General features: G+C 37.0%; 1 protein-coding gene across 1 annotated transcript in view; it reads left to right on the top strand.

Moving 5' to 3' along the window:
• LOC124711917 (fatty acid synthase-like) overlaps positions 1 to 18,530 on the top strand; it is a 436,120-nt gene that overhangs the window by 46,902 nt on the left and 370,688 nt on the right. Inside the window, exons 4-5 of the mRNA XM_047242172.1 lie at positions 10,226 to 10,393; positions 14,956 to 15,156. Of these exons, the coding sequence (XP_047098128.1) occupies positions 10,226 to 10,393; positions 14,956 to 15,156 (369 nt within the window). The remainder of the gene's footprint in view (positions 1 to 10,225; positions 10,394 to 14,955; positions 15,157 to 18,530) is intronic.

The raw sequence follows: 18,530 nt of genomic DNA, 5'->3' as shown, positions 1-18,530 counted from the left end.
CAAAAACGGAAGGGATTTCTGCATCGCATTGTGACCGGGGACGAAAAATGGGTTCATTTCGATAACCCTAAATGCAAAAAATCATGGGGATATCCCGGCCATGCTTCCATGTCAACAGCCAAACCGAATATTCACATCTCCAAGATCATGCTTTGCTTTTGGTGGGACCAGCTCAGCATCGTGTACTGTGAGGTATTACAACCAAGTGAAACAATCACAGGCGCTCGTTATCGAATGCAATTAATGTGTTTGAGCAGAGTATTAAAAGACAAATGGCCACAATACAGCGAGAGGCACGATAAAGTGATTTTGCAGCACGATAATGCTCGATCCCATGTTGCAAAAGAGGTCAAAACCTACTTGGAAACATTAAAATGGGAAGTCCTACACCACCCGCTGTATTCTCCAGACATTGTTCCCTCTGACTATCACCTGTTTAGGTCAATGCCACATGGCCTGGCTGACCAACACTTCTGATCTCATGAAGAAGTTACAAATTGGATCGATTCGTGGATCGCTTCAAAAGATGAACAATTTTTTCGATGCAGGATTCATACAGTGCCCAAAAGATGAGAGAAAGTAGTGGTCAGCGATGGAAAATGCTTTCAACGATACATGTGTAACCAATTTGTTTCATTAAAGCCTCAGATGTTGGGGAAAAATGGTGGAAGCAAAGTTGTACACCTTGTAATTTCTGTATTTCTTGCCTTCTTTGCCTTTCACTTTATTGGCACATTCCCTTTCATCCATTCATTCCATATCTTTTCCTTTTTTATAGTTTTATAGATTTGTGTTCTACCACATTTAAATGCAACATTATTTTGTACATAGAGCATTTGCCTTTTCACTTACCTCGATTATCTTAATTTTTTCAGTAAGTGTTAGTAAACATAGTTTTTATTCAGCACCATGAAACATACTTTTTGTTCAACACCATGTTGTCATTTAAAGTGCTACAATTTAATTGAAACTGGTAGAAAATAGTGCTTGTACTGCATTTCTTTGGAATTCCTGACCTTGCTGTTTAAAACCATTGTTTAATGGAACAACAATCACATCTTTCACATTACCGCATTGCCAAGGCTGCACAATCTTTGTGTTAAAAGAGCATCCTTGTATAGAAAGGAATAACTGGGATGTACTTAATATGATTTTTTACCGTATACTGAGTTATTCTGCAGTACATAATACATCGTTAATTAAGTCTTAAAATTTTCATTGCATGTCCATGTTAGGCATGTTCTGTTTTATACAGAAAATTATTATATAAAATGTATAGAATGTGTCAGCACTGGAATATTTGAGTGGTCGTGCCAGATTCCAAATTACACATATTCTTCTTTGATCAAGTTTTACTATAATTTCAGAAAAAGAGTTCCTAACATTTAAACTGATATTTGATATTAGTATGTTCTCTTTTTCAGAAACACTTTCATTGCTGTTACCAGCCCATATTTTATATCCTCTTTTCTTCAGTCATCAAGTTATTTTGCTGCCCAAATAGCTACTACTTTTATTGTCTCTTATCCAAATCTAATTCCCTCAGTATCATCTGATTTAATTCAATTAGATTCCTTTACCCCCGTCTTACTTTTCTTGATATTCACCTTATAACATATTTTCAATATGCTGTCGATTCTATTCAACTCTGGTGGTACCTCTAATAGAATTAAAATGTCATCAGCAAGCCTTAAAGCTTTTATATCTTCTCCCTGAACTTTAATTCTGTTTCCAAATTTTTCCTTGGTTTCTTACACAGTTTGCTTGATCTACAGAGTGAATAACTTCATGGATAATGTAGAACCCAGTCTCAATAGAACCCAATTTCAACTGCTGCTTCCCTTTCCTGTCCTTTGACTCTTACAGTGGCACGCTGGTTTCTGTACAATGCATTTCAGTATAACTTGTAGATAACCTTTCACTTCTTGTGTTTTATCCCTGCTACAGTCACAATTTCAGAGTGAAGCCTGGTCAGCACCATCAAAGACTTTCTCTAAATATACTATAAATGTAGGTTTATCTTTCTGTAATCTATCTTGTAAGATAAGTCAGTATTACCTCATGTGTTATTACATTTCTCTGGAACCTTAACTGGTCTTCCTAAAGTCCACCTCTACCCCTCCAGTATGCAACCATGATTCACTAAACTGGTAGTTTGGTGATATTCACACCAGGCAGCACCTGCCTATTTTGGATTTGAAATTATTTCAGTATTCGTGGAGTCTGAGGGTATTTTGCATCTCATACATCTTGCACCGCAGGTGGAATAGCTTTGTCATGGCTAGCCCTCCCAAGGATCTTAATAACTCTGTGGGAATGTCAATTACTCCAGGGACCTTTTCTTGACGTAAATCTTTCAGTGCTCTATCAAATTCTTTTTGGTGTATCACATTTTACAACTTCTGTTTCTTGAACATTGTCTTCAACTTAATTTCCCTTCTAATATTCCATTCATCTTTCAGCATTCCCTTTTTTGCTTAGTACTGGCTTTCCACTTGAATGAGTGCTACAAGAACTGAAAATTTTGCCTGCTGACAGTAAATGCAGTTTGCTCAGGCTTCTGCAGAAGATACCGTACATTACCATAGTATTTGATGAATCATATGACGTTGTTGATGAAGAACAAATTCCTACTTTTGTGTGATTTTTTAATACTGAAAGTAAAGAATTTAGTGAAGAATAGCTAGCAATATTACCATTTAAAGACAAGACTCACAGAGAAAATTTATCCAAGACTTTTTGTGGCTTCATGACAAAATAAAATATTAGGTATGATAAAATGGTGTCTCTTTCAACTGACTGGCCCCAGTGATGATGGGCAGAGAAATGGGACTAGTAAAGAAAATCAAGGATAAGAATGCTGGGCTACTGTCTTATCAATGCTCAATTCACCAGGCAGCCCTTTGTGGACAATTGAGTGCCACTCTAAAAGAAGCAATGGGAAGCTTGAAAAAATTGATTCAGCACAGACAGTTCAGAGTTTCAAACTGAGCATGATTCTGTGCATTCTGACTTACTGCAGCATAGCATTGTTTCCTGGTTAAGTAAAGATCAAGTGACTGAACATTTTTGGCAAATAAAAGAACTAATCTCCTCCTTAGACAACTTGGATACACAAGAAGCAGTGAAGGATTTGGAGTTCCCATCAAACAAATGCAGTATGCTAGCTTTTGCTTTTCTAAAAGACATTATGAAACATTTAAATGCACTCATTATCAGACTACAAGGAAATGAGTATCTTTGAAAACAATACTGCAAGTCAATAATTTATTCACTTTCCAATAAATCATGAATATCAAAATAATTCAGGAACAGACATCGCAGTAGTATCAAATTTAATGTCAGATATAAGTAAGGAATATGCAGCAAGATTCCAAGACTTTGCAGAGATAGAAAAGTTGTCGCAGTTCTTAAAATCATATTTTTGAAGTTTCTTCAGTCATAGAGTGGACTGGTATGGCTGCATAGTTGTTCTGCCTTTCAAAGCTTTTACTCCAGATTTAGATAATAGACTTGGAGGAAGACATTTCTTTGCAAACATATAAAACTGTATCTGGCGAAGAATTGTGAAGTAAACATGTCACAGAAAAATATGGAGATTGCAAATAATTCGCCATTGACCTGACTACTATGTTTGGTTCCACATATGCATGTGAAACTTCATGCATGACACTTATAACAAGAACTGAATAAAATGGCAATCTTTGAGAAATTATAAATGCCACAACGAACCAGCTCAGTGAATGGTACATCGAAATCAGCTAATTACAAATAGTAGTAACACAGTACCTTTAATTTTACATACTGCATATAATATAAATGTCCAACACCTGTAATCTTTAATAATCAATCTGTGGTAAATAGTAATGAAACTAAATTCTTAGGTCTTTGGACCCAGAGTAATGTGAAGTAGACAGGCATGTGACAGTCAATAGAAAATCGAGTAAAGGTTGTTATGCCTGAAAGTTCCTTGAAAGCTGCACAAATGAACAGGAAGTCATTAGTAGACTTTGTACACCTGAGGTATATGAGGGTAAATCAAAAATAAATGAGACTCTTGGCCCTGTGCACACAGTATTGATATGTCATGGTTTCTACTCCCATCAGTGTTGGGCAGGCTATTTGAGGAGTGGGGAAGGCAGTGATTCTGCTTGCTTCTGTCATTGGTCATTATCACAGTGTCCAAGCAAGAGGTCTACATTGTGCATTGCATTATTATCAAGTTTCTTCCTCAGGAAGGCACAAAACCATTTCAAGGAAGAGAAACTTTCAAGATCTTGCATGTAATTTGTGTGGGGTCATGAACATGTTGAGAATCAGGATCTTGATCATGGATTCTGCATCAGCATCACAGAAAACAATGTTTGCCATGTTCGATAACTTCTTGAAGTTAACAGCCATTTGATGTTCACTAAAATTAAAGATGAAGTTAGGATAAGTAGCGGCAGCACTTTTGCCATGTCACAGATGAGCTACAGCTTAGGTGTGTGAGCATCACTTGCCTAAATTTCAGGAAGAGGGAGACTCGTTTCTGACTCATATTCTCACCCATGATGAACTGTGGGTGCATCATCAATAAGAGAAGTGAGCAGAGAATGGAGAAAGAAGGGACAACCTACACCACAGCTGACAGTTGATAAGCCTCTCTTTTTTTTTGACCAGCGAGGCTTCTCACATACTGACTTGTGCACAGATATCAGACAGTAAATGCTGCTGTAACATTTTGAGCAAGGTCAGACAGGTGTATCATCACAAAAGACATGGCGTATTGATGAGAAAAGTGGTTCTTCTACAACACATCTCCCATTACAGCAATCCTGACCAAACAAAAATTGGAATAGCTCTATTGGGAAACAATTCAGTATTCTCCCTATGGCCCAGACCTTTCCCTCTGTGACTTTATGTCTTTGATACAATAAAAGAAGCTCTGGGAAGTTAGAGGTTCAATAACAATGCTGGTGTTAAAGCCAATGTGAACCATTGCCTGCGAGATGGCCAGCTTATATCTATGACAACCGGATATCAAAATTATCTGTTCGCTGATAAAAATGTATTTTAAAGGTGTTGCGAATTTCGTAACTGATTGCTACCATTAATTCAGTTCAGCATGATATCTGAGTGGTCAGTGTGATCAACTGTCATGCCGAGGGGCCCGGGTTCGATTCCCGGCTGAGTTGGAGATTTTCTATGCTCAGGGACATCATCTCATTCCCATTGACACGTCGCCGACGTAGCATCAACTCAAAAGACTTGTACCAGGCAACCTGCCTACCCAATGGGAGGCCCTAGCCACACGACATTTCATTTCATTACCATTAATTCAGCCAAAGCATCCATGGTAGTAGAAAGCTGCTGCCCTGCTAGATTCCTTAATGGTGGCTGATTTTGCACACTTGCAAATAAACACTTGTCTCATAGGGCAGCAATATAAAAAAGATGTGGCAACACAAAACAAAATAACAACTAACATCTATTTAGACTATGTTACAAAGTGGTACTTTTGTACAGTTTTATGTGTGGTGCTTGATGTCCTGTACCTAACAAGATCATACCTAACTAACTTTGATGTCTCGTGGCAGTCTACATATTGCCATTATAACTGAATGAAATTGCATGAACACTCTTGTAAATGGTTGAAGTTCTCCATAAATAGTGACTACTAAGTTGAAAGGTACCCTTGAGAGTACTGTACTGAGCTGACTGCAAGTATGGAACTAAACTATCTTACCTGCTGGTTTGTAACTGCACGTATACATCCAAGGCACATTGTGCTTTGAGTTTTCCGACTGAAGGATTCCTGTGCCTGCCAAAGCAGGAGAGAGCATGTGCCGCGTTGCAATTTTGAGTGAATATTTAATCTTAACCTTCAAGCAGGAGCACCATTTTTTGTAACACGAGCAGGCACTTAGCATACTCTGTACATACTTATAGAGCAGGTGTCTTTATGTTACCTAAGGAAACAAGTATGAGTAAAATCACAATTGAATCTTAGTTTAATTAAACCACATTAAAATAAACTTACATCATATGAGCTAAATCACAGTTTCATTAGACAATAATAAAATAAACATTCATTAAATCACTCTGTTGCTGCATACGACTGTTACCCGACAGAAGTGATCCACTCGATGCATTAAGTAGCACAGTTGCATCAGATCTCAGCCACCTGCTTATTCGTTTGCTAATTATGTCATAGACAATTGCCTCATTATGGGATTGCACTGATAGTTCATAATCTGGGTCATTTTATTGCACAGATCATAATTTTTTTCTCATCTAGCTCACTGCTTATTTCATATTACTGCTGCTCTCTTGGACAGATAACAGCACAACTTATCAACTGTGTTGGCTGAAGCAATAATGAAGGAATAGATATGGGGTCATAAGTGTAAATAATAATGTCATTGTGCAAGACAATGCTGTTTGTGGTTGGTGTACTTTATACATAGGTGCAACTGCTCGAAGGTTAAAAATAGCATTGCCGAGCTGCTCTTTGGCTATACTTGGTATCCATGTCTTTGTCTCATGTTTTTACCTTGAAAGAAGTACTGTACCATTAAGTTTAAAAAAAAAAATTGATGCGACCATTGTCCATGCCACCAAGGAAATGTAGAAGTGGCTTTAAAATTGACATTAACGTTCAGTGTGGTCTTCCATGTAGTTTCTCCACTGGAGACTCTGCAATAATATAAATTCCTGAGAAGAAAATTTTGTGCTGTTCCCAGAAACAATAAATTTTGGCAACCCTTTGGTAGAGAAGTCCTTTTACAGAGGCTGAATGTCTATCTGACACAAATCAAAATTTGGAGAAAGCATCAATGAGGTCGAGCCGGTAGCTGCTGAGAAATGATCCTGCAAAATAAGTATGCAGATGTATCAGGATCCTAATGCCTGTGGTCATGGAAATATTGCCAAGGTGAAGCTGACTGGTATTTTTGATAGCAGTGCTATTTAGTCAACATCATTTCAGTGTCTTTTTAAATATTTTCACTGTATCAATGATCTCTGGCAATGTGTTTGGTATGAAGTATGCCTCAGTGGCATTGATATAGCAACTGTAGTACCTTAACATTTAAACACTGCAGGAATAACTACTCTTGTCTTGCCTGATTCTGGATGTATATTATGTTACCTTTGTACATTATAAGCTCATGTCTCATATTCCAATATGATTTACTCTCTGATTGATTAAGTAACTTCTTATCATTAGGCCTCTCCATTTGAATATTCTGTTTCTTCTTAGACAAAAAAGGATCTTTAGAAACAAATTCATCAATTAAATTTTCCACAGTGCCTTGACAGCTGATACTATTGAAAAACAAACATCAGCTAAAGAGTGAGTCCTTTAATCTTGCCTTATTGGCAAACATGAAAGAAAATCTGGAGTTGCATTTTATATTGTCAACCAGATGTAAAAATTTGTAGTTGTAATTCAACAGAAGTAGCACCCAATACTGCAAACAGTGATCTGTCTGTATAGGAACACAGTTACTTAGTTATTTCATCTGAAGATAGCCACTAAAGATTTGTGGTCATTGAGGAGGATAAATTTACATCCATAAATGTAATCATGAAATTTCTTGACTGCAGATATAATCACTAGAGGCTCCTTCTCAATCTGACTGTAATTTCTTTGTGTCACTGTCAGAGATTTTCAAGTGAACACAGCTGGTTGTTCAAAACCATGATGATGTCAGTGGGACAGAGCAGTGCCTATGCCATAATCTCAAGTATCTGCAGCAATTGTGAGCATTTTGTTTGGTCATTTGTTGTAAGGCATATGGCATCAAGCAAAAATTGTTTCAGTTTGTTAGATGCATCTTGACATTCACTGTTACTGCTCCATTTGGTGCCTTTTCATAACAAATTGTGTGATGGTTCACTGAGGGAGAAACCTCTGATAATAACTTATTTGTCATAAGATGGAATGCAATTGCTTGATGTCTTCGGGAACCACAAGGTTTTTAATGGAATCAGAGTGGCACAGTGTCAGCTTGATGCCATGTGCAGACAGTACATGTCTCAAGTATTACATTTCACATTGAAATAACATGCCCTTGCCTTTGTTGAGTTTAAAATTTGGCACATGTAGAATTATGAAAACACTCGAAATTCAGTTAGAGTTCCTTTGGAGTTGTGCCTGAGACAGTAATGCCATAAAGGTAGTTCACAGCATTCAGAGTTTTCTGAATTAATTTTTCTGAATACCACTGAAACAAACTTGGTGCACTGGCTATTCTGAAAGCTAACCATTTGTAATGATAGAGACCAAATGGATGATTTATCACCATGAAACTTTGCTTGACTTCATCCAAAGGAATTTGCAAATATGCTTTTTTAAGGTTCAGCTTGGCAAAGTGCACAACACTGGCTAATTTTGACGTCAGGTCTTCTGGCTTAGGAATAGGATGTTTATCAATAATTAGCCATTGCTTTGAAATCCCCACAGATTCAAAGTGAGCTGTTAAATTTCTATACAACTATGTTTGGCATTGCCCATTAGCTCCTGATTATGGTTTTGATAATCTCATTCTGTTCAAGATGGGCAAGTACCTGTTTAATTTTATTTTTCAGTGTAAAAGAAATGTTACATGCTTTCCAAAATGTTGGCTCTGTATTTGGCTTCAGCACAATGTGTGCCTTGTAACCTTTGACACTGCTTATTGCTTTAGAAGAAAAGTATTACCAAAGTTTTACAACTGATTAAACGATCCATTCAGAATGTCAGTTTTAATTTCCTTCCTTGTGGACAGTGAAGCCCAAAGTATTGAAGAGATCCAGTCCTAGCAAATCTGTGTTTTATTTGAGTTTACAACTATAAATGTAGCCTGTTTCATAAATTGTTTATATGTAACATCTGTTGAAAATTGCCCTTTTACTGCAAACTCCTGATTGCTTTAACTAAACAGCGAACTTTGAAAGTGTGGTAACTTTGGGATTGCTAACTTCCAGTACGCCTGCAGGTTAACATTTAAAATTGTTAACCCTGTGTCAGTTTGAAAACTGATCAGCACTTTGTTAGTTCAAAGAATTGCAGCTAATGACCTTTTATTGACAGCAAGGATGACATTCATGTAATGTTTCGTTCAGTGAAAGTTTTTGAATTTGCACATGTATGTTTGGAACAGTACTTGACTCTTTATTATTATTCATTGCAGTATGCTTGAGTGTCCACTGTTTGCTTTGGTTGTGCTTCATTTTGCACACCACAGCCTTATGTTGAGTCTTTTTGCAGTATTTTATTTTTTTATTTTTTCTCAAAGCTTCTTTTGATGTAGGCATACCTGATCCGTGAGGTGCATAGCATATAGCAGATGACAGATTTGCATAAAATATCACCTTTTTGTTTTGAAAATTGAGGCCATACCTGTATCATGTGAACAAAAATCACATTTCTCGCTGTGACTCTGAGGTTCTGTCCAAATCATTATTACCTTGAAATGGAAATGCTTCCTTATCTTGAAACCACTGTCAGAGTTCTTCCAAACAAATAGAAAACACTTTAAGTGGTCCAAGAAATAATTTTGATCACCAACTTTTACACCAAAGTATGCATTACATACTATCTTAACTAAGTGTGTTATGTTTCTCGAGTATTAAATGATCACAGATGTACCAAATGTTTTGAACTGAATAAAAGCATCTACTTAATGTGCTTGTAAATAAATGGATGTGTAGAATAAATTTAACAAAATATAAATCACAAGTTGAGAACCCACTAAATACATCCATCCTTCTCACAAGAAATATAACTTCATATAAATTCTGCTTAGAACAACATTGAAGCAGTTTATATGCTGCAACCAAGTACAATTCTGAGTCAAAAGACATTATATCATTATCCCAGGATTGGTACAAAGTAGAAGGTATTGCATTGAGCAGTTTCATATTTTTCTTTTTTCTCTACACACTAAATGAAAACATAATTTCCTGAGAAATCAGTGCTCCATGGAAATGATCTATGATTTTTCTTGAAGTCACCTTACAAAGACCCATAGGGGCATATTTTGTTTTACAAACATTTTTTCCATTGTTAGCATGTGTTAGTTTAACATTTTTTGTTTAGTCACATTGTGTGATAATTTTTAACTGTTCTTTTTATTAATCAGCTTTCTAAGAATATGCTGAATCAAATGTTGCAGATGTTATTGATAGAGTTTCATTAAAATTTATTTAGAACTACGGCCAATTTTTTTGTGAGCTGAGCCTGAACTGATATTTACAGGAATCCATCCACACTCCTTACGAGGTAAACGTGTGGCTGTTATTACAGCTGGCATATTTAGTGAGTCAGAGGTGGCCATTTTTACAAAAGAGAATGTAGGTAAAGGACTGATGTACTGCAATCGTGCATTGCAGGCTGGAATGATTGCCTACTGGCTAGGAGTAAATGGTGAGTTATGAATTTCTTTTTACATGTGTGCTATTTGTCATTTTTTGCTTGACATTGTGATGAGTTCATCTAACATTTCTATTTTATATATTACCACAACAAAGGAATCATTGTTACATCACACAACAGTATGAGAATTAGATGGATACAACAAAAAAAGCAAAAGTACTTGGGGTGACCCAGAGATATGATGTTGGTTCAATGAAAACTACTTTCATTATTTAGAGAGATCACAAAAATCATTATATCACCAAATAGCAGTACCTCTTCTGACAAGAATGAATAGCTACCCATAATAAAGAGGAGACATTGAGTCATAACATTATTTCATCTTAGATTTTCCATTGTTGTGTGACCGTGGTGTTAGTTAAAGTATTAAAATTGTATTCTAACTTTGTAATGCCATCCTGGAGGTTACCTTTGTAACATGTTGATGAGTCAAGGAGTATTTGCTAACAGACTGAAGTACACAGAAGTAATATCAGTACACAAAAGTGTGTATAAGCAACTGGCTGCTAGTTATAGACCCATCTCTCTCCTTCCAGTAGTCTCAAAAAATTTGAGAAGGTAACTTATAATAGAATATTGGACCATCTTTCTGAGAGTAACCTGTTAAAAACAATTATTTGGCTTCTGTAAAGGCCTCTCTACTGACAAAGTAATATGTGATCTCATATACTCAGTCCTAGTAGAACTAAACAATAAAAATGTTAGTATTTTGCCAAGGCCTTAGGCAGTACAATCCTGCAGGGGAAACTATAATGGTATGGCAGTAAAGATCTTTGCCTTGAAGACTGTCAGATATACAGAAGTCTGCCACTGTTGATCAGTGTTTGTATTTACCAGAACTATTGCCCATTGGATCCATCACAGAGACATGATATATCGTGTTTTCCCCATTCTCTCTTGATGGCTCAGTTAATCACAATTCTCACACAGTGGCACTTTGCAGACCTGACATTTATTATCCAGTCAGTGGCAGCTTTAGCACATCACTTTGGATCTGAACACATTCCTCGACTCTTACAGACATGTGTGAAATTCTATTTGTGCTAGAGTAATGGCAGAAATTATGGTTGTGTGTAACAGAACTGGAAAACCTGTTCATATTTTCCTTGACATCTTGGATGGGAACCCAAGTAGAAATACATCCAGAGCACTTTGCCTGTCTTCTTTGGTCACTAACCAACACACTTCTGTGCTCCTTGACAGTGTCTTCATTTTCTTGACTTTGCGAATACAGTAAGCAAATGTCTTATAAGATTACTTGCTAATTTATTTGCAACAGGTTCCTTAATAATACTATACCAATAGCTGGAAGTGCATGCCAGTATGTCTGTGTTATTACATTGCATAGGATGACCTGTGCCAATACAATGTTCTACAATGGTGGATTCGCTCAACTATTGCAAGCATGTGCACCAGTTTATGCCCAGTCACCAGTCCTACACAGTCCTGATAGTCTGATCAATATATGACATGCCACAACTGCAGTTTCTGCAGTATCTGGGACTTATCTATAATTCTGTTAGCCTGTAAATTGACTGTTATGTTTTCCTCCAGGTGACACTAGCTGTTCACATTCTCCACCATCTGGCCTTCAACTTTCCAGTTGGTCACTGCTTTCAGGACCTTGGTCTTATTGTATGCTATCTTACACCCATTTCTGCATGCAACAGCAACAGGATTTCCCAGTGCCATTTTTGCATCTTCATTCTCATGTAGCATTGGAATATTATTGGAAAAGGCTAGGCAGTCTACTGTTGTGTTATGTATTATTTTGTACACAATTTGTACACCTTCAATAGCCATGATTTTGTTCACCAGTCTCCACTGTTGGATAACTTAATCCAGCAACAAGTTGAATGCAATCAGTGAGAGCCCACCAGCATGACAATCTCCTGTCTTTATTTCAAAGCTTTCTGACACTCAGCTTTGGTACCTGATGGTAGCAGTCATGCCTTTCAAGATGACTCTTACTAATTCATGTGTTACTTTGTTCATTTGTTTGGCATGAAGGACATTCAACAACACATTCCTGTGTGCAGAATCATAAGCTTTGGTTTAGACCATTAAGGTTACTACAGTGCTTACAACTTTCCTGTAAATGTGTTCCACTATCCTTTTGAGTCCACAAATTTGTTCGCTTTGGTTATTGCCATTTTGCAAACCAGCTTGATAGTTTCCAGTTCTTGACCCTAGCAGCTCTTCCAGCCCACTCAACAACAATATAGAGAATATATTGTGCCCAAGATGTAGTAGTGAGTTCCCTCTGTAGTTATACAGTACCTTTTTACCTTTTTGTCACCATTCTTATGTGTGGGAATAATGTTGGCTTCTTTCCAGTCTTTCAGTATCTTTATGTTCACCCAGATGTCCAATCTTACTTTGTACATACTGTCTTCTGTTGCTAGATCACTGCGTTTAATTTCTTCAGCACAAAAGCCATCATTTAAAAATATTTATTACTCTTCTCATGCCATATTACTTTATCACATCTCTTAATTAATCATGATATAGTTAATAGTTTTAGTGTAGTGCCTCTCATTTTACAGATTTTTGGATTGCATAAGGTATCTAATAATTTACTAAATAAAATGCTTTTGGCAGGTCACAGGATGTGAGGGACAGTTATGGATTACTTATTCGTTTACAACTGAATTTAGTCTTCATCCCCAAAGCGTTATACTTTTGTGATTCAGAAAAAGTTAAAGACATTTATATTTGAAATTAGAAATCATCTGCTATGTTGCTAATCTAGTAATTTAATATCTCAGTGTATGGTATGGCCTCTTGATTGTCTCAGTATAATAATACTCCTAAAGAAATTATTGAACATATGAATCAGATGCATTGTCCGTTATCAAATAAAATCTTACGTAACTAGGAGAAAGCAATTTGTACAATTTAAAGCTGCAGATGTCTCACACACGGGTCCTGCATTACTGATGTGAAATATGACCCCTACCTTTTGCTCCTCAAATTCTAAGCAAATTCTGTATGCTGATGATACATTTATTGTGTGTAAACACACAGATTATGGCCAATTAGAAATACTGTGCTACTGTATTAAGGACCCCAGAGACAGTGGCTATGTATGTGTGAGTTGTGCTTAAGTGAATGTGTGTGAGTTTTTACTTTGGAAGAGGGACTTTTTCCAGAATCTTAAATATTACTAGGGTTAATTCCCATGGTGCCTGTTTGCAATTCAGTGTCTCCTCTATATGATGAGTAGTAATCTACCCTTTCCACATTTCTGTTATTCATCCTGAACTTCCCATTGTTTGTATTATAAACTAAATAGTTCAGGAATTCAATGGGTACCACCTTAGTGTCATCACAAAGGAAACAGCAGCAATGGATTTTAACTCTGCACCTGTGCATTGGAGCTGATATTGTCGTTAAAGAGAACTGTTTAAAATTTCTGGGAATAACAATATAAGATACACTTTAGTGGCTATTTGTGTTCACTCTCTGGCAAGCAAAGAGGCTAAAAATATATTGCAGTATGCACAAACATAGCAAATACTGCAAAGATCTTCATGTACTGTGGACCACTTATCACCTCCAGTATGAACTATGGGACAAAAGCTTGGGGTTCATTGGTCATTTTCTCAGTTCAAGATGAGGTTCATCACTGAAGACAATTCTTCTCCAGTCAATGAGATTCCAGGTCGAAAACGGGTCTGGAGATGTCTGGGACGGTGGTTGGATATCAACCTGACTGTCGCCCACCATACAGTCCATCAACCAGGAGTAATGGTCTGGGGGGCCCATTTATTTTCATAGCAGGTCCCCTTTGATTGTCAGCCATTGCACCCTTACAGCACAGCAGTACCTCAATGATATTCATATACCCAGTTTTGTTGCCCTTCATGGCAAGCCATCCTGAGCTTAGAATTCAGCAAGATAATGCTTACCTGCATATGGTGAGAGTTTCTGCCATTGTAGCATTATAGGCAGGGCCCTGGAACCAGCTTGAGATTCTGTTGATTTAATCCACCAATTGGACAGAATTTGTTATACTATCCCTCAGGATAACATGCAATCGATCAGTACCAATCAAATAACTGCTTGTGCAAGGGATAGAGATCAACCAGCACGTTATTGACTTGCTCAGTTGGTGGAGCTCTTTCCAATTTATGTGAAACTGTAATCATTTGTCTGTACATATACATCACATCTACCAATTTCCATCCCATTTGGATAATTCCTTCTCGGTCCTTTCTTCTTTTTTTTTCCCCCCGAGAGTGTATTTCTTAGGTGCTAAGCTGAAATGTTCCTACCTTCAAATCAGGTCTTTCTTATAAGCAGTTTGCTATGTAAACCTGTCTGGCCATACCACAATAAGTTGCAAAATGTAATTGTGTAAGGAAATAATAATAATAATAATAATACTGTAATTTACTTGTTATGAACTAATGAATTCAGAAGAATGATCTTTGTATCATTTGATGTTGAATACAATTATTATTATTATTATTATTATTATTATCATTATAATTATTACTGTTATTAAGAAAGGAGACAAATGTCCTTATCATCTATCTATATTTTGACAGGACCTGCATATATAGCTGATACAGCATGCTCTTCAAGTATGTTTGCCCTGGATGCTGCCTATCAATTTATACGCACTGGCAAATGTGATGCTGCCCTTGTGTCAGGAGCCAATTTTTGCCTCCATGATTATAGCACAGCACAATTTGCAAATCTTGGTGTTCTTAGTATGGATGGCATCTGCAGAAGTTTTGACGATGAAGGTAAGTGCAAACAAAGCTCTTAACTTACAAATTTCAGTGGAAATGACAAGTTATTTGTCATGACTGAGAATAACAATTCTGCAATTTAATATCCTACCACACAATTTTTGTATTTGTCTAATTCAATTTCAAACTGATTTTTGGAAGAAGCTCTTCATATATTCTAGCTTTACAGCCAGGGAGGTGTCACACAGTCTTAAAGCTTGTATGTGCACCACCTTATCCAGGGCTAAGTATATCACTACAGCACTAATTACATTTTCAAACAATGGAAACTTCAGGTGGGAGTTGAGGTGTGCTTGTGTGTGTGTGAGCACGTGCGCACGTGTAAATGACGTGTGTGTCTCTCTTTGACTGATAAAGACTGTGGCTTAATGTAAATGTCTTTTAATTGTTCCTGTCTGCAACTTGATGTGTTTTCATTAAGGTAAGTAGCAATCTGCCTTTTTCCTAATTATGCTTTCGACATACAACTTACCACGCTCACAAATGAATTTAAATTTTTGTCTCAACCTCTGGAAATTTATTATTCAAGATGCATAGCTTGTTGTTACCATATGCATTTTTTGGAATAATGTTCAGATGATAAGGAGAATATGTCAGACAACAGTAATATTGATGCATCAGGCAATAGGGATAACTTTTGAACCAAGTAATATAACCAAGGATATGCAGACGGCAAACAGACAAATTGGCAATCAAGACATTTAATCTCACTTGCCTGAAGATGCACAAGGCATTTTTGATATATCTGTAAGTCTTCTTGACCCTCGTTAAGTGCCTGTAATTTAAGGACAGTTGGTAGCAGCTAAGACTGCTACAGTAATGAACTAATTAATTACTTTATCAAGTCTTGATGCTGGATTAGCTGTTGGTGCCAAAACTAGGAAAATGGCTGTGACCATCTAATCACCAATATTATAACCCTCACTTAGGGCCAACAATGTTTAGTGAAGACAATTAACTTCTTTAACTGAAAATAAATTTGTCTATTAGTCCATAGAACAGACAGTTATAGTTTTCAGCAGTATATTAATCTAGGTGAAAACAGAATAAAGCCCAACCACTACTTACCTGATGAGCACACATTTAGTAATCAGTTTCATCAAGACTAGCAGTGGTGGAAACAGCAGTTTCATTATTCAATACATTATGCACATAGTAACCAGTCATGATGGTCAGAATGCATAGGTATAGATGAGTAAGATAATAGCAACTGAGCAGCTGAAAGCAGGTGGCCTTATATTTGTCCATTATAGAAAACCATGTGCAGTTCATGTGTCTAGTCTGTGATAGAGGTAGTGTTCCCACAGCATTAACCCTTGCTGGAAGTAGGTGATCATATACTTATTGATATGTCCCAATCTTCCATTTGCGCATTTGTCAGGGATCCTAAATCCTTCATGACAACCAGCACAGATTCTGGAAACAGCAATCACACAACACCCCACTCACACATTTCTCACATAGCATTCTAAAAGCCTTGGTTCAATGCACTCAAATGGATACAATATTTCTTGACCTCCAAAAAGCTTGTCACTACCTGCCATACAAATATTTGATAATGAAAACATGATAATATGTGATGTCAAACAAAATTTGTGACTGGATTGAAGATTTCATGGGAAGGAGATGGAGCATTTTATATTGGATTGACAATCATTAACAAATCTAGGATCACTTCAGATACACCTCATGCTGTTCATACTGTATATTAATGACCTGCCAGACAATATTAATGGTAACCCTAGACTTTTTTGCATATGATGTTGTTATCTACAAAGAGTGTTCAATAAGTAATGCAACACTTTTATTTCTGAAAGCAGATTGTTTTATTCAGGATCATAGTACACCATATTATTCACCACTCTTTTTGTTACAAAACCTGGTTTTTCAGCATAATCTCTATTCAGTGCAATGGCTTTACACCACCTTACTGGGAGGGCCTGTATGATTACATGGTACCACTCTACTGATCAACGTTGGAGCCAATGTCTTGCTGCATCAGTAACCTCCCCATCATCCATGTACTGCTTCCAGCAGAGCGCATACATCATTGGGCAAAACAGATGAAAATCCAAAGGTACAAGTTCTGGGCTGTAGGATTGAAGAGGAAGAACAGTCCAATGAAGTTTTCTGAGCTCCTTTTGGGTGTGTCAGGCTTATGTGAGGGATTGAATTGTCATGGAGAAGTTCGTTTGCTTTTTTGTGGTGATGAACACACTGAAAACATTTCTTCAATTTCCTGAGGATAGCATTGTGATGGAGGATATCAAACATTATAGCCCTTTCAGAATTCCAGCAGACTGTCACCATGTCACCATGACTGTACCAACTGAGTACATGACTTTCAACTTTTTTTATGGATTGCAGTTTTGTTTTTGGTTTAAGTGGTTAACTCATGTTTCATTGCCTGTGACAGTGTTCAACAAAAAAATTGTCACGATCAGCCTTTAACACACAAGCAGTTCTGCACAGATGGTCTTTGTTGCTCTCTGTGGCCTTCTGTTAGGTGGCGAGGAACCCAGCGGACACACACTTTTGAGTACTCCAACAGGTGGACAAGTGTGTCAGTGCTACCAACACTGACGTCCAGTTGAGCAGTGAGTTGTTTGACTGTTATCTGTTGATCATCTAGAATGAGAATGTCTGCTCAGTCCAACATTGCCAGACACATCACCCAATGACTCTCCATGTTTTTGTTCAAGACCAGTTCTCTGTAGACATTCTGCAAGTACCTACAAATATCTGTGATGCTCAGGTTTTCTGCCAAAACAAACTCAAGGGCAGCTCTCTGCTTGTAACACATCACTGTTCAGACATTATTTTGAAGGCTACATATAGCACCACCTCCAATCAGAGCTTCATAAAACTATAGGGGCTGAAGCAGGAATATTCCATGATGGCCCACTACAAATTTCACATTTTTTCTACCGAGATTGGCTGAAAAAGAAAATGTGTTGCATTACTGATTGAACCCTCAGATAATGAAGTACCTTCTGAAACAAAAGCTGTGTAAATATTCAGTCAGATCTTGATAAGGTTTCAAGCTGATGCTAAGATTTTCAACTTGCTTTAAATGCTCAAAAAAGTAAAATTTTGAACTTCACAAAATACAGAAATATAATTTTCTATGACAACAATATCATTGAATCATATTTGAAACCACTAAATTCATAAAAATACATCAATGTAACAATATGCAGAAATATGAGATGGAATCGCTGCAGAGACTCAGCAGAAAGTAAACAGTGCGGCAGACATTGGTTCATTGGTAAGGTGCTGGGAAAATGCAGTCCGTCTACAAAGGAGATTACTTGCAAAACACTTGTGTGATCCATCTTAGAATACTGGTGAAGTGTGAAGCACCTATA

The sequence above is a fragment of the Schistocerca piceifrons genome, chromosome 8 (genome assembly GCF_021461385.2).
Source record: "Schistocerca piceifrons isolate TAMUIC-IGC-003096 chromosome 8, iqSchPice1.1, whole genome shotgun sequence".
In the NCBI taxonomy this organism is placed as follows: domain Eukaryota; kingdom Metazoa; phylum Arthropoda; class Insecta; order Orthoptera; family Acrididae; genus Schistocerca; species Schistocerca piceifrons.
Note: the sequence above shows the minus strand (reverse complement) of the source record. Positions and strands in the feature narration are given on the sequence as shown.